Raw genomic sequence first — 15470 nt, 5'->3', positions numbered from 1 at the left:
GAGTGTCCTTTGTTCTGTTTGTCCCTCTTGTGCCTCCCTAACCAGCGCTGGTGATAATCTCGTCTTTGGCTCCAGTCATCGGACAGCTCCGTAATTTGCGACCATCTAGATAATGCACGCGGAAATAGTTAAGTTCCTTTGGGGCTCCGTCTGTTATTAGTATCCTCTGTGACACCTCCTGTAGCTGTGCGTGTTTGTGGCGAAGCATATCATGAAACCAGCCTCAAACCACTTCAATTAAAGAACTGATGCATATCTCTGCAATTCAAGCCCATTAAACAATTTGATGGTTAATTCACCCTAAAAGAGGGTATGATATTACAGTGGGGATCCATGGTGAATGTCAAAGTCTTTTTTATTATCTTTCTGTCTTTCAGGCCTTTTCATCCAAGTGGCATGCTTTTAAGGCCTTTGAGGCTTATCACAGTGAGAAATACAAAGAGAGATAGAGAAAGAGAGAGAGAAAGAACTAGAGGGAGAGAGAGAGAGAGATAGGGAGAGAGGGAGATTGATTTGTTCAATGCAAGAAACAATCTGATGAGACTTCCATTTGCACAAGACCAGAATACAGAATTAGAGATCTCCTCAGTGGGTTCCCACCCCATCATCATTACCTTGTATAAGAGCTCACAATGGGCCCTCTCATGGACGAGCCATCACCCTAGAGCTCGTTCGTGTGCTCTTTAGGGTCTCATCCCTCGGACCTATTGGCCATCTCTGGCTCTCCTCTGTGCTGTGCGCTTTAATATCGGCTTGTTTACTCAGGGTAAGTGAGAAGCAGTGGCAACGTCTGCCAGAAGACCTCCTTAAGTCTCCTGCATGAGGGGCAAGATAAACAGATGGGTTGCAGGGAGTTAGCGGCTGCTTGTGTGTGTGTGTGTGTGTGTGTGTTTGTGTGTGTGTGTGTGTGTGTGTGTGTGTGTGTGTATTCAAGGAGGTGGGTTTGCCAGAGAACCCTTTTAAATCTCTCGCATGTGGGGCTGGATAAACAGATGAACTGAGGAGTCAGGGGCTGCTGGTGTCGGTGTGTGTGTGTGTGTGTGTGTGAAGTAGGATTGGCTGGTTCCTCACAAGCCTCCTGCATGGAGGGGGTCGTAGGATCAAGTGCAAAGTGGAGTCCCTGGTGTTACATTCCTCATGTCCTCCAGAAGGAGTGTGTGTGTGTGTGTGTGTGCTTGCGCCTGTGCAGGTACGGCTGTGTGTGAATGGGGTGGGAGAATGTCTGTGGATGTTGAGTGGAAGGCTGGATGTATTTATGTAGAGGACAGTTCCTCTACATGTTTGTGTGTTTATATATACAGTATGTTCACCTGCTGTGATGCAAGTGTGGAATGTTTATGTGTATACCTCTCAACAGTAACACACGCTTTGATGTATCTATGCATGTGTCTTCTTTGTTTGGTAAAACTGTGAACCTTGCGTACTTCAGCCAGTTCACCTTGGGACTGAATCTTAGCCTTCAGTGTTAGCTGATTTAGGTTTCAGCTTGTACAGAACCTGTTGGGCACACAGAAGCTTTTGATTGCAAAAAAAGCCACTTTGGTTTAGCACTAAAAGCTCTTTGGTTAAACCCTAGAGCTCCATTGGCATGCTACTGGCATAAGCCTTGCCTTAAGTTGGCATGCTACTGGCATACGCCAAGTGCCTTAAAGGAACACGCCAACATTTACCATTATGTACCTTTCTTGCTTATGGGTATGTATCATGGGTAAGTATCATGGGTAAGTATCATGGGTATGTATCATGGGTATATATTAGAGGTGTGAATCTCTCATGTAAAAGACGATACGATTCACATCTAGATACATGGGCACGATTCGATACAAGAAAAGATACATGTTTATAAAAAAACGATTCAGTACGATTCGATGCGATGCGATTCGATGCAATTCGATGCAGTTCAAGAATGGAAAGCTGTATCATGGGTATATATCATGGGTATGTATCATGGGTATACTGTATACTGGGTATGTGTCATGGATATGTATCATGGGTATGTATCATGGGTACTGTATGTATCGTCTTATCTAACTCTGGAGGAGATGGTGAATAAGGTAATTTCCCAAATGTTGGTGAGTTCCTTAACTGTACAGAGTCCTTTGTTCTGATAGATCAAGTTGTTATAGTGTGCCCTTATGATATAAACAAGGCTATGAGGGGCACGCAGTAATGGAAAGCAGCCGAGTGAAACAAACAGAGAGGCTTTGAGAGACTTTACATCTGTTTATTGTTCCGAAGTATGTACCAAAATAATTGCCATGGATAAAAATAACATTTCGCATTGTACAACTAAGTAAAAATGTTTACAGACAAGCAACACTAATTGTACAAAAAAAATAACAAAAAGAGAACAAAAAATAAAAGTAAAAACAATAAAGAACAGAACATCCTCACGTCAGTGTGCAAACCGTTTATACAGACGGAGACGCCTCCAGAGAAGGCTTTCCCCGATAAATTATTTAAATAGCATTTATCTACACACACACACACACACACACACACACACACACACACACACACAGATACACACACATGACACGACTTAAAACAGAAAAAAAGACCAACAGAACAATAACTTATTCTTATAAAAGTACTAGACACTGGAAGTACTGGCAAAAGAATCGATTAAAAAAACTCTCCCGTTGTGTTTTTTCCTAATTACGGTGCAGAGGGAGGAGAAGGAAGGGTAAAGAAGGGCTGTTTCATTCCCAAAGATAAAAATTATCGTACTATTTACAGCCTGTGCTACAGTAGCAATAGGAAGTTTTACCAAATTGTGTTTCTTCGAGAAAAAAAAAAAGAAAAATACTAGGAATTCTTTTTTCATCTGATCGAATTGTACAACAGCTATGAGGTAATATTTGTACATCAAAATATATATTTCCTTTATCTCTCTCTATAGAAAAGGCACACAGGTCATTCTTACTGTGTGGAAGGCACTTCCTGGAGAGTTGTGAAATCTATTGACCCCAGAGAGGAAGGAAGAGATGGAAGGCAATGGACTCTGTACAGGGCTATGTAGGTTTCAACCTGCATTCTACTCAAGAGAGCTCTCCTAGTTTGGATCAAAATAAATAGGGGGAAATGTACATCAATTAAATAATAACATTTTAAATGTCTCAACGACATAGAGGGAAGCTTCACTGAAACATCTTGGTGGACAAATTTTGTCCCACTGCACTTTTTGGTCTTAGTCCATCAATCTTTTTAATGGGCCGTTGTCATTAGGGCAGACTCATCTTATCAGAATCAAACTCCCATATGGTTCTCGTTCTAAATACTCCCCGAGATAGATCCTGGTTTGTATTTTTGACTGTGATCACAAAATGGTGCTGCTGTCTAGAACTTCTCTGTCCATGCCCTCTTCTCTTCGAACTTCCTTGTAATCTTAAGATGGATGGTTTGGACAAAACTAAGATGGTGGTCCACCATCTTACCCTGAGTATTCCCTGCCCACTGGTCTCACCTAACACGATTCACTGCCAGCCACAGAATACGAGCATTGCTGTTGAACCTCAACATAGAGGCTACTTGATAAAATAAGAGTTCATTTTTCATTCAAAACTTGCATGAAAAGGCTGGACTTAAATGTTTCGTCACGATGACTTTGATATGAATGCACCATCTTTTCTACACTGACTTTGGAGTAATGTTACACACTATACATCTAAGCTCTATTTACATACTTTCAGTCTATCTAGCTGTCCAACTCTCATTCAGAGGCCCAAGCTCGATGGGCCCTACTGCTTTTTCTTCATCCTTTGAGGAAATTTGTCCTTAAAAATAAATTCGTGCCAAAACCTTTTTTTTTTTTTTTTTAAAGACCTGCAGTGAGTTTGGTCAGACTCATTCTTGTAGCATCCATCCATGTGATCCAACCATCCAACTATTCATCCATCCAAAGAGAAAGAGCAAGAATAGAGGAGAGAGAGAGAGAGAGAGAGAGATTTAAAGGTTTTTGAAGTGCATAGTTGTCTGGAGGGATCTTTCTTCCCACACAGAGCTGAACGAGGTCTTTCAGAGAGATATAGGTCTCCCGAACAAGCAAAGCAAAGTGGAGCTGGGGAGGGATTTTTGGGGCATTTTTTTTGTTTCTGCTCTACCTGCTCTTGGTGGAGGGGTCCTGGTTCTTGGCTGGCGGTCAGTTCAGCCAACCAGTCCAATCCAGTCCAGTCCAGCCTCTGCCCCATCCCCCTTATTTTCTTTACACTGAAGCTGGCTACCCTCGCCGGGGTTAGCTCCACCAATGTGCGTGCCGCAGAATAAAGAATAATGGAAAAACAAAACAAAAACAAAAACAAAAACAAAAACATCCTGTCCCTGGACTTTGCTTGGAATACATGTTCACGTTTATACAGAAAGGTGCATCCCTCAACGAGCTTGCTTCCCAGGCAGTTACAAGTCTACAAGAAAAAAACACAAATAAAACAGAAATTAAGTCTTTTGATCGTGTGGTTATCTACAATCTGACAAGTAAACAGGCATGTAATGAAGAAATAGTGGTAGACTCAAGGCATGTTGCTTACCTCTGCATTCATATTTGAGGTCGGAGAAATACACCATCTCTTGAGAGAAAACAAAGAGACCTAGTCTTCCACCAGCGTAAGTCCTATCGTAGATTCTTCCTGAATCGGCCATGATCTTCTTGCCTTCATACATTACAACCCTGAAATGAACACAAGCAAAGTCAGACACACATTTATTGCTTTCACATTCCTTCAGTTAACACCATTATGCAGCTATGCCCAGAAAACATCTTCAAAAGTTTGAAGTCTCAGAAATGAGGGCGATATGATCACTGGGCCTCTGTCCCCATGCTAAACAGCATCTCTGGTTTTTAGTGCTACTTGTTTCCTCATCGTTGCCCACCTGATGTGCCCAGTCCTGGGCCTGTGTGTCAGATGCCATCTGTAAGCAGTGAAGTCCTTCCAGCCGACATTCTTAGGGTCGTGCCACAGGGTGCGCACCTGGACAGGGGAAAAGAAGACAAGAGATGGGCGGCCGTGTCAGTAGATGTCAGTAGTCATCGTCTGCTCATCAGTTCTGCTCTCCAGAAAGGCCAAAACCGATAAGGGGGGGGGGATCATTTTACCTGTCCTGGCGTGTCTCCAGTATGCCAAAGTGCATTCCTGAGGTGCTCGCCAGGGCCCGTGGTGGAGTTGACCACCTTGATGGACAGCCCCGAGTAGCCTTGGGCCTTGGTGGGCTTGTTTGACCAGTAGGTCTGTGTGATCTGCTTCCACATGACTACGTAGAAGCGCGCGCTGGACTGGTAGCCAAACACGAAGCCGGCGTAGTCATCGTCGCGCTCGGTGTTGATGAAGAAGGTGCCACTGAAGTCCACAGCGTTGAACTCGTCATAGCCTGAGAAAATGTAGAGATGTTGGTGCGTTAGAGATTTGAGCATTTGTCAGTACCTTCAGCAATGTGTCGGTATTTCAATCCAATTCTCCTGAAATGATTTTAGTGAAGGTGAACATGGAAATAGGACCAGTTGAATTCAAGTTCAATACAGTGTTAGAGAAACTGGTAGGAAGAGGAGTCTGGTAGATAAACAAGATCATTCCCATGGGGCATACATTGGACAGTGAAGGAAATCAATATCTGTGCTATAAGTCGCTTTGTGAGTGAAAGCGTCTGCTAAATGAGTAATTGTAAATGGAATTGTTTTCATGAGCGTGGAGAACATAAAGTACTCACCAACAGCAATGCCAGGGTCGCAGTTGACTGTCTGTACCAGCTCTTTGCCTTGGTGGCGAACCACCCAGTTGGGGTCGATCTGGGAGGTGCCCTTGGGGTCCAGAGGCACCATCTGGAATTTCCGGAAGTCGGTCTCACTGATGTCGAAGTTCTCTGGGCAGACGTCGTAGATATCTGGCACATTGTCTCCGTCAAAGTCGTCTTTGCAAGCATCTCCACGGCCATCACCTGGTGTTTGGGAGAACGACTGTAGTTATATGATATGTCTCTAATTTTGCTAAAACGTGAACGCTATAGTACTGTATTACCATTCACAGGTTCACTTGCTTAATCAGCTTACCATCGGAGTCGAGTTGATCTGGGTTGAAAGCCAGACGGCAGTTGTCTTTGTCGTCAGGAATACCGTCGTTGTCGTCATCGTGGTCGCAGGCATCACCTTTGCCGTCTTTGTCGTGGTCTGCCTGGTTGGCATTCGGGATGTAGGGACAGTTGTCCAGGTTGTTCTGATGACCATCCTCGTCGATGTCCTGGTTACTGTCACACTTGTCTCCCACACGGTCCGAGTCCGAGTCAAGCTATCGGAATGAAAAAAAAAAGCATGGTATTCACGTCTGCTCTATCGTAATTATATCTGTCCACTCCGATCCCATCGTCCTGCTCACTCTCCGTGTAATCAACGCCTCCCGGTATCGTGCTATTGCCTCCGCTCGCCTCTCTTTCATGTTAGTCACTTACCAACACCAGAGAAGAAAACACAGAATGAGAGCCCTAAGGGCCTGCCAAAGTCAATTTACATGATCCCTTGACAAAGCAATTTTATGACCGTAAACTTCAAAACCACACGTGTGTATTCCCACACACCGGGCAGGCACTCACAGCAGAGGCATTCCCCTGGAGCATGGGACACTCTACCCCCCCCCCCACCCTGCACCTTTGGCAGAGATATAACACATCTTTTCATTGGTTCCTGAAATAGAGAAAGAACACAATCCACCCTCCCTAAGCCAACACGCCAGCACCCCACCCCACCTCAAACCTCAACGGTTCCTGTTGTTCTTCCAGCGTGCATTCCTGCTTCTCACTTAACCATGGCACAGGTGCGATCCGGAGGCAGGATTGTGTGCCGACGGGGCACGCATGAACCCACAGCCTGGCCCCGATCCTTATTAAGAGGCTCCCACCCCTCCTGCAATCCCTTTTGGCTTTAGTGATCGCACCAGTACCCCTTTATACAAAAAAAACCCTAAACCTCCCCCTCTTTTTTTCAGAGTCTTTCACTGGATGCGCCCCTGAGGTGCGGAGGATTTTCCCCCCCTCTGTCTCTCCACCTTTCTATAGCGTGTTAAAGCGACTGCTCTTCCCCACAGTTCCTACTCACAAGTTTGTTTTTCCCCTTTATGATGAGGGCCTGGGTGGATCTATATAGCGGATCCTCGCGACTTTCTTTGTATCACAACTAACACCTGCATGCTTTTCCTTCCTCCTCCTCCACCCCCATGAACTTTGCAGACAAACGCAGACACACAAACACACACACACACACACACATTACTCAGACACACACCTGGTCAGGATTATGCTCCAAAGGACAGTTATCACACTGGTCCCCAACTCCATCAAGGTCTGAGTCGCGCTGGTCGACGTTGTAGACATAGGGACAGTTGTCCTTCTCATTCATAATGCCTGATGAACAGAGACACAGGGAATAGGTAAGGACTTTTATTGTAAACTGCACATAAAGTGCATTTTCCCTCAAAGGGAAGTTCTTTACGGGCTCCTGTGAGGGTAGGCGGTGTTTTGTTTTTTTTAACCCTTGAAGGTTTGGGTTTTTGAACATTCTAACATAAGATTCCGTTCCGCTACAATTGAAGGTTCTAAAATTCTATGTTGAATTCAATGAACCCAGATAATCTTTAGAACGTTCAATTTCCATGTACAACTTTAAACTCTTACCGTCTCCATCTATGTCGACAGCACAGGCGTCTCCCTCTCCGTTGTTGTCTGTGTCTGTCTGATCGGGGTTGCTGTTGTATGGGCAGTTGTCGCAGCGGTCTCCAACGTCATCGCGGTCATAGTCATACTGCCTGGGGTTGAAGACGAACGGGCAGTTATCCTGTTTCGGAGGAAAGGGGGAAAATATCCAAAAGAAGAATGTTAGCCTTCAAGAATAGCGCCACGGTATTAAAACAAAGTTCACACGGATTATAAAAATAAAACTTCAGACGAGGAGAAATTTTTAGATGTTTGACTTGTAATTTCCCTGAGGGCATGAGTGGGTCTCTTTTACAGGAATGTGCCTGTAAAAGAGACCTGAAAGGGCCTTTATATTTAGAATTCATCCCAAATCTAATGTTGGGATTAGCAGCGTACACTGGGGCTCTTTCAGAGTGGTACCTCAGTGCTGGAATTTGAGGTTTGGCTTTGAGGGAAGCAGAGTTTGCTTTCTGCCGCACTCCCTGCCCCTCACTCTCCCTCTCGTTTCAAACGAATGAATGATGAATGATGAATCACACAAGTGGCAGTGTGCCTATACACACACACACACACACACATACACACACACTCTTTCTCACATACACATGGACATTCACTCACTTCCTCTCGCACACATCTGCTCTCGACAGACAGAGCCACCACTCAACCTCCCCCCCACACACATACACATACACACGCACACATACTGTACACATACACACACTCTCACTCACTCAACCCCACAAACGAGTTAACTGTAGAGTTCAGCGTGAATATGACGTACCCTGTCGTCAGGAATGCCATCATCATCATCATCATCATCGCAAGCATCCCCAATGCCGTCCTTATCATAGTCTTCTTGTCCAGAGTTGGGCAGGTTGGGGCAGTTGTCCTACAGTTCATGGGACACACACACCAATTTTAGGCAACCAAGTCCATGCCCAAACACTTTTTATGTCATAATATACACATATTTCCACAATACAATACACAGCATTAACATTGTCCATTCTACACTTTTGTTTAGCTTACCTTCTTGCAGTGATATGTAGCATTCTCCACGCAGACCAGGTCAGCATTGGGCCAGCCGTCCAGGTCGGTGTCCTCGCCGCAGATGTGACCGTTCCCGGCGAAGCCAGGCTTGCACTCGCAGCGGAACATTGGGTCAGCAAAGTGGCCCAGGTAGTTGCAGCGGGCGTGCTTGTTGCAGTCATGGCTTCCGTCCAGACAGGGGTTACGGGGAGTGCAAACCTACGCAGTAGAGAAGTTTGTGAGACACATGCCATCACATCACCTGCTTCATGTGATGGCTTAGCATAGCTAAGACGCTAACATTCTATGAAAATGTAACATTCTATGCTAACAGTCTATGAAAATGTTACATTCTCTGCTAACATTCTATGAAAATGTTACATTCTCTGCTAACATTCTATGAAAATGTACACCCATCCGGACGTTTCCTACCTGCTTCTTGGCAGCAGCCTCCTCCACACCTCTGCCAAAGGGCTGGGGCCCGGAGTAGCGCGGGGGACAGGGCAGACAGTTGTAGCCTGGGACAGTGTTCTCACACCTGTGCACGCCATTGAACTCAAAGCAGGCATCAGGAACCTCCTTACACTGTGGGGTGGGGAGAGGGAGAGAGAGAGAGGTAACATGTTAAATAGGGGTTGCGTTGAGTGGTGGACAAGAAAAAATGGGAAGTAAAATCCATCACTTTTGAGGGGGAGGGTATGTATGGGTGTGGGTAGGTTGGGTTAGGCTTTAGGAAGCTGTCATGATAATGGTAATAATAAGTCATTCTCATATAGATTGTTGTATTCTTCCAACTATTAATTGCTATTAATAATTTGAAACTTTTAAACATTGTTTTAAAGGAAAAAAAACACCTTGACTGAAAAAAAAACACACCAACACTCAACGCTGTTTACCTCATTGATGAAAAACAACACTCTACTGTATGCTGTTTACCTCATTGATGAAAAAAACAACACTCCATGCTGTTTACCTCATTGATGAAAAAAACAACACTCCATGCTGTTTACCTCATTGATGTCTTTGCACTTGATGCCGTTGCCGGTGTAGCCGGATGGGCACTTGCCGCACTTCCAGGAGCCGTCGGGGAAGCTGGTGCACTGGGCGCCGGCAAAGCAGGGGTTGGATAAGCAGCCATCTGCACGCACACAAAGAGATAGCAATCAGAGCCAGGTCCAGAGCCTTTCTTACACACACTAAAAAAAAAAACAGGCTGAAAGCACACACACGCACGCACACACACACACACACACACACACACACACACACACACACACACTCACCGATAGGGCAGGGTTGCTTGCTGCATGTCTGGGTCGCCGTGCCATCGCCAATGCAGTCTTTGCCCCCATACTTGGGCGACGGGTCATTGCAGAGGCGCTTGCGGGTCTGCCTTCCTCCTCCACAGGTTGCTGAGCAGGTGTCCCAGGGTGACCAGGGTCCCCAGCCTCCATTGACTAAAAGGGAGTTCAGAAACAGTAGACTCTTAGCACTCTACCTCAGACATAGCTCTCCCAGCCCTCTGCATCAGTGCCAATAGAGACATGAGTATCTACAGTAGAAGAATAAGAGTTGCTGAATACAGTTTATGGGAGCGTCTAACAGTGTGCAGATCTTTCTTTGGATTTCTATCAATAGATCCATGAATGCAGTTTGAATGCATTGTGAGTGTGTTGATTGTATTGTGTGTGTGTTCAGCACTCACTGATGCACTGATGCACTTATTCTTACTGTACTCTACCGTTTTTAAATTGTCTTAAAATTGTTGAGAGAATTGCTTTAAAACTTAACTGTTACCATGTTGTTAGTCGCTTTGCTTAAAAATGCGGCGTCAGCCAAATGTAATGTAATGTAATGTAATGTGTGTTGATTGGTTGGTTTGGTGCGGAGCTCTTACTGGGGCAGGGTGATTTCTGGCACTTCTGCGTCTGCCTGGCCTCTCCTTCGCAGTCCTTGCCACTCATCTGCGGGGTCGGCGAGTTGCAGAGGCGGATACGGGTGATGTCACCAGCGCCACAGGTGACCGAGCAGGAGGACCAAGGTGACCAGTGGCTCCAGCCGCCATCTTGTTTGACTAAAGATGAAAAGGGGAGGGGGGGGGTGTCACTTTTTTTCAAAACGAAGTCAAGCAAACTTTATCAAAAACAAAGTAGAACAAATGCAATCCAAAACAAAACAAAACATGAAGTAACATGGTCGTGTGAGTGCTACTGGGAGTGATTGGCGAGCCACTCACAGCGCTTGTCGCACTCCTGGAGGTAGCAGTCGCGCGTCTGCACCGACGTGCCCTCGCAGTTGTTATTGATGCGATCGCAGGAGCGCCCCCGCTGCTGCACGCCTCGTCCGCAGGACACCGAACAATGAGTCCATTCAGACCACAGGGACCAGCCGTCGTCAGCAAAGTCGCTCGCTGTGTGGGGAAAGAGAGGGAGGGGGTGATTGAGAGAGAGAGAGAGAGAAAGAGGGAGAGAGAGAGAGTGAGACACAATAGAGTGAACTATTCATACTTTCTAAAGCACCAGCAAGAAAGAAAGAGAGAGAGAGGGAGAGAGAGAAAGAGAGAGAGAGAGAGGGGGAGAGAAGAGAGAGAGGGAGGGGGCTTTTCGTGCTGTGCCCTAATGGACCTGATTTAGCCTGTGGCTGCCTAAGTTCGAGCACTTGAGGGGAACCTGGCACTATGCTCAGGGCTGGAATCACTTTGTGTGCTCTGAACACATAGGGATCTCATCTGAGTAGTCCTCCTCCTCCTCCTACTCCTCCTCCTCCTCCTCCACCCCCAGAAATGGTGGAAGGGTGGAAATCGAATTTTGAAGCATGTCTTGATCGTGTCCTAACTTCAAACGGTCGAGGTGGCAACCAGTGGGGTTTTCCATGTTTATTTAAGTTGAAGCCACTGAAGCGAACCACTGTAGGTGTGTGGAAAATGTTGCTTCTCCCTCGACCGGGAGTCACCCGCCCAAATGGCCCACTCATTTTCTACTCTGCTTTAACCAAATAGACCAATTACAGCTATTACCTGGTTCAAAGGTATGCAGTTCAATAAGTGTTGTTCACTAGCACGTACAAGTCTTTCATTGCCAGTTCTACCACTGGGTAGTTTGGTTGTTGTGGCTTGGCTACATGCTACCCTGCCGATGGCACAGTGTATTTAGTGTGGGCACGATAGATACTTACGGGTGCCACAGCGAGGGCAGCACTCCCCATCGGGCACAGTGGCGTTGGCACAGGGAATGAGAGGGCAGGAGATCTTGCGACACACGATGGCTGAGTTCTGCAGAGGGGAGGGGACAAAGAAACCCTGTCATTCAGGAGTGTGTGTGTGTGTGTGGGGGACTTTAAGAACCACTGTCTGATCTTAATCTTGTGTCCGAACCTTGCACATTCCACGTCATAATCAGTGGAAAAGTTCAGACATTAGCAGGGGGCTACAGCAAGCTTATCACTCTGACTGAAAACAAGCATAAAAGGATAGTCTGCCAACAGCTTTGGAGAAGTAAGCCTGGCACCAGCCTCTTGGACTTGTCCAACTCTTTTCCAATTAAGCATGCTGACGCCCTGGTGTGCTGACAAGTTTACCATTTATAGCTGTCGCTTCACATGAGGGACAATCAGGCATCCAGCCAGGGAGGTGCTGCTTTAAGTTAATTCTTTACAAGAAAAAAAAAATCCTCCCATACAGACCTCTCTTTTCTTCATTTCCTGCCCTTTTTTCTGACCCCCTCTGCACACACACACACACACACACACACACACACACACACACACACACACACACACACACACACACACACACACACACACACACACACACACACACACACACACACACACACACACAGAAACCTACAACCTCTGGCCTTAATGAGAGACCTGGGGAGGGAGCCAGACACACCTTTGGCTGTGCAAGTGGCCCAGTTAAGCCTACATCAATACACCAAGGCCAAGTGCACTTAATTACTGCCTGCTTGGCACCCACTGTTTGGGATGGCTGTCAGCTCGAAAAGACACAAATTGCCAAGCCCTCAGGGGCCTGAAAAAAAAGATAGAAAAAAAAAAAAAAAAAAGCGCTTGCTGGCTTCTCGGGCGAAGCGGGTCGAGAGGTGGTCTGCGGCGTACTTGAGGGAGGATGCTCACCCGGCAAGTGCACTCGGTGCAGTCGTCCACGGTCCACTCGTCGTTGTTCTTGTGGACAATGCCATTGTGGATACAGACGCTGATGTTGTTGATGTTGATGCTCTTCATGAGCTCTCTGTTCTGGTCAGTCTGCAGGGGAAAGTAGGGGGGGGGGTGTTAATAATGTGTTTCAGATGGGATTAAAAGAAGCACGGCTCAGTTTGTTTCAATGTCTTTGCCTCTCAGAATGAAGTAGGCATCTTTGCATCAAATCAAACATCACACTTAACATGCTGATGGCTAAAAAATAGGTTCATACTAGACTTCTATCACCTCACTGGTATTGCTGCAAACTATCTTTTTGTGACAGGCTGAAGGAGTTTCGTTACCACTTTATTGAGCTGGTCCGACAGGTCTTTCACCACCACCCCCAGGGTCTTCAGTTCCTTGAACATGGCTGCCAGGTCATCACAGGTGAAGCCACAAATCATCTGAAGATCTGCGTGGTGATAGACAAAAAGATTTAGGTGCAAGAATCCTGAGTGACACTTTTTAAATGAGATTTGGAATGAGAGTAAGATGTTTCCAAAAAGGGGTAAAAAGTTTTGTTTACCTTTTGTTTTGTGGCCAGTGTAATCTGTCCTGATAGCTGGTCTAGAGCCATTGATGGGATTGTCCAAGGTTATGAGGTCTGTCAGAATTGCTGTAAAAGAATAAATTGCAGTTGTTATTTCCTTGTGAACATGTAAAAACAAAGTAACTACTGTTCAAATGGGGCAATTTGATCCTGGCGCCTGATGCACAAACACTCAATCCTCAAATGTTTGTATTAGGAAAGAGCAGACAAAGCATGGCATACTGTAGGTAGGCCTACTGACAGTTCTGTTGTCTATGTGACCTTCATTCAGCAATGTTTTAAGTTTGGACACTTACTGCTTTGGCAGCCTTTATTCCTTAAGATCGCATCCAGAGTCGTTCCAAATACAAAACGCACGTTCTGAAGCACACCCTGTAAAAAAAAAAAATCACCATGATTAACTGTACAAACAAACAGAGGAAACATACAAAACGATGCATAACCATTTAACGTCATATCCAGTCATAACTTAATTATCGATTTTAAACAAGCGCGCTTACCATGAACCTGTCTTTGACTGCTCCTTTGCCGATTCTCAAGTTTGCATATATAGGGATGTCCTTATTCAGGATGTTCTGGATAGGTACATCCAGCTCAACTGTATTCACCTCTTCACAGCCTACGTACAACTGAGCCCTGTCCTCTTGCACGAAGAGAGTGATATTTTTCCAATGCCCCGTTGCCAAGTCCGCATCTTCAATGGACATAACCTGTTGCTTGTTCTCCGTGGAATACACAATGTCCAGCGTGTTGGCCTTGGCATTGGAAACTATTTCAAAAATAGGTCCGGAGCCGTCTTGCTTCTCAATGGTCAGCAGGCTGCCTCTGGTCCTCTTGGCCTGTTTGAAATTGACCAAGAGAAGGAATCCTCTCTCCGTGTGAATTGAGTCGAGTAGGTCCCTGAAGGCGTTCTTGGGGACCGGGGGGATCAGGTCGGGGTTCAGGATTTTGTAGGCGGGGCTGTATGGGTCGTCGCCTTTCACCAGGCTGACCCCATGGTTTTTCTTAGGGACCTGGATTAGCTCGAATAGGTCGTACATATTGTCGTCGTCTCTAGTCTCTGTGGAGGGAGCAAAGCGCATTAATATTAGCGTATTCTGTACTGTTGAATCGAATTGGATAAATTCAGTCCAAACGAATATCAGCGAGAAAAACTTCGGAATTATTTTTTTATTATTTTACTGCACACATGCTTAATAAAACATATAAATTCTGTATTATTTCTTAAAACAAGCATGCATTTTACTCATCGCATCACTTAAAACAGTAAGGGAATCCCTCTACACACTGCGCAAGTGTTTCTGTCTCACCTGCGACTCTTGCGCTCTCACTGTGCCAAACCATCAGCAACAAAAATATTCCTGTTAACTTCATTTCAGCACTTGTACGCTTCCTGTAGAACATAACAAATATTATTTCATTAATATTTCCCCACAACTTTCAATTATGGAATGCAACAGGTAAGGTTTCATTCAGGTGAAAAGTAATAACTTGCTCACAAATTTCGATAGCCCTGTGTTAACTCTTACCTGTTGAGTGAAAAATAGCGATGAAAAACTGTACAATCCAAACGGCACCGGCAGTGTAATCCTTATGTTTCAAATGATAAGACGAATGATTTTTTAGCCCCAGAATTAATGCTTGTAAGTTCTGAAAAATTCTGTTTTCATTCAATTTCAGATCACTAGATGTTTCTTCTGTCTAGTTTAAGAGGCTGGTACCATTCTAATCAGCACAGGCAACAAAGTTCTATTTAAATAGTTTCATGACATTCCTAAGAACGTGTCTCCTCCAATCAGATGAGGGAAGGAAAAAGGGACGAGCTTATCCTCTTACCTCACAACGCGGACGGCTATGTCTGAGACATAAGCGCACACATGGAGGAAAGTGAAAAAATAAGCACTGCATTCCAGAGTCCAAATTCCATAACCAAATTCGTAATTTTATAGACCTTCACTTCCGTTTGCTGGTTCATCATTAGCCTGAAATGTCGTGATATGGCCACTTGGCATTT

At 45.3% G+C, this 15470-nt stretch overlaps 1 protein-coding gene across 1 annotated transcript; it reads right to left on the bottom strand.

The window, feature by feature from the left end:
• Nucleotides 1-2208: 2208 nt before the first annotated feature.
• On the bottom strand, nucleotides 2209-15190 carry thbs1b (thrombospondin 1b). The gene is made up of 23 exons (XM_048250341.1): nucleotides 14986-15190; nucleotides 14767-14849; nucleotides 13957-14516; nucleotides 13753-13828; nucleotides 13433-13522; nucleotides 13209-13318; nucleotides 12841-12969; nucleotides 11881-11977; nucleotides 10943-11116; nucleotides 10604-10780; nucleotides 9990-10163; nucleotides 9717-9844; nucleotides 9139-9291; nucleotides 8707-8925; nucleotides 8459-8566; nucleotides 7654-7813; nucleotides 7265-7383; nucleotides 6041-6275; nucleotides 5701-5928; nucleotides 5093-5364; nucleotides 4870-4967; nucleotides 4527-4666; nucleotides 2209-4403 (listed from the first exon to the last, which is right to left on the bottom strand). Exons 2-23 carry the CDS (start codon nucleotides 14828-14830, stop codon nucleotides 4396-4398), a joined length of 3519 nt encoding a protein of 1172 aa, XP_048106298.1. The 5' UTR covers nucleotides 14831-14849; nucleotides 14986-15190; the 3' UTR covers nucleotides 2209-4395.
• Between the last annotated feature and the right edge of the window lie 280 nt (nucleotides 15191-15470).

The sequence above is a fragment of the Alosa alosa genome, chromosome 8 (genome assembly GCF_017589495.1).
Source record: "Alosa alosa isolate M-15738 ecotype Scorff River chromosome 8, AALO_Geno_1.1, whole genome shotgun sequence".
NCBI classification, from domain to species: Eukaryota; Metazoa; Chordata; class Actinopteri; order Clupeiformes; family Clupeidae; genus Alosa; species Alosa alosa.
Note: the sequence above shows the minus strand (reverse complement) of the source record. Positions and strands in the feature narration are given on the sequence as shown.

What these genes read in the sequence shown, in the direction of transcription:
- thbs1b (XM_048250341.1), bottom strand. Translation starts at nt 14,830, where the DNA reads ATGAAGTTAACAGGAATATTTTTGTTGCTGATGGTTTGGCACAGTGAG. An exon ending in CAGTCAAAGACAGGTTCATG is followed by an intron (nt 13,829 to 13,956) that starts GTAAGCGCGCTT and finishes TTTTTTTTACAG; the next exon opens with GGTGTGCTTCAGAACGTGCG. An exon ending in CCAGAAATCACCCTGCCCCA is followed by an intron (nt 10,164 to 10,603) that starts GTAAGAGCTCCG and finishes ACTCCCTTTTAG; the next exon opens with TCAATGGAGGCTGGGGACCC.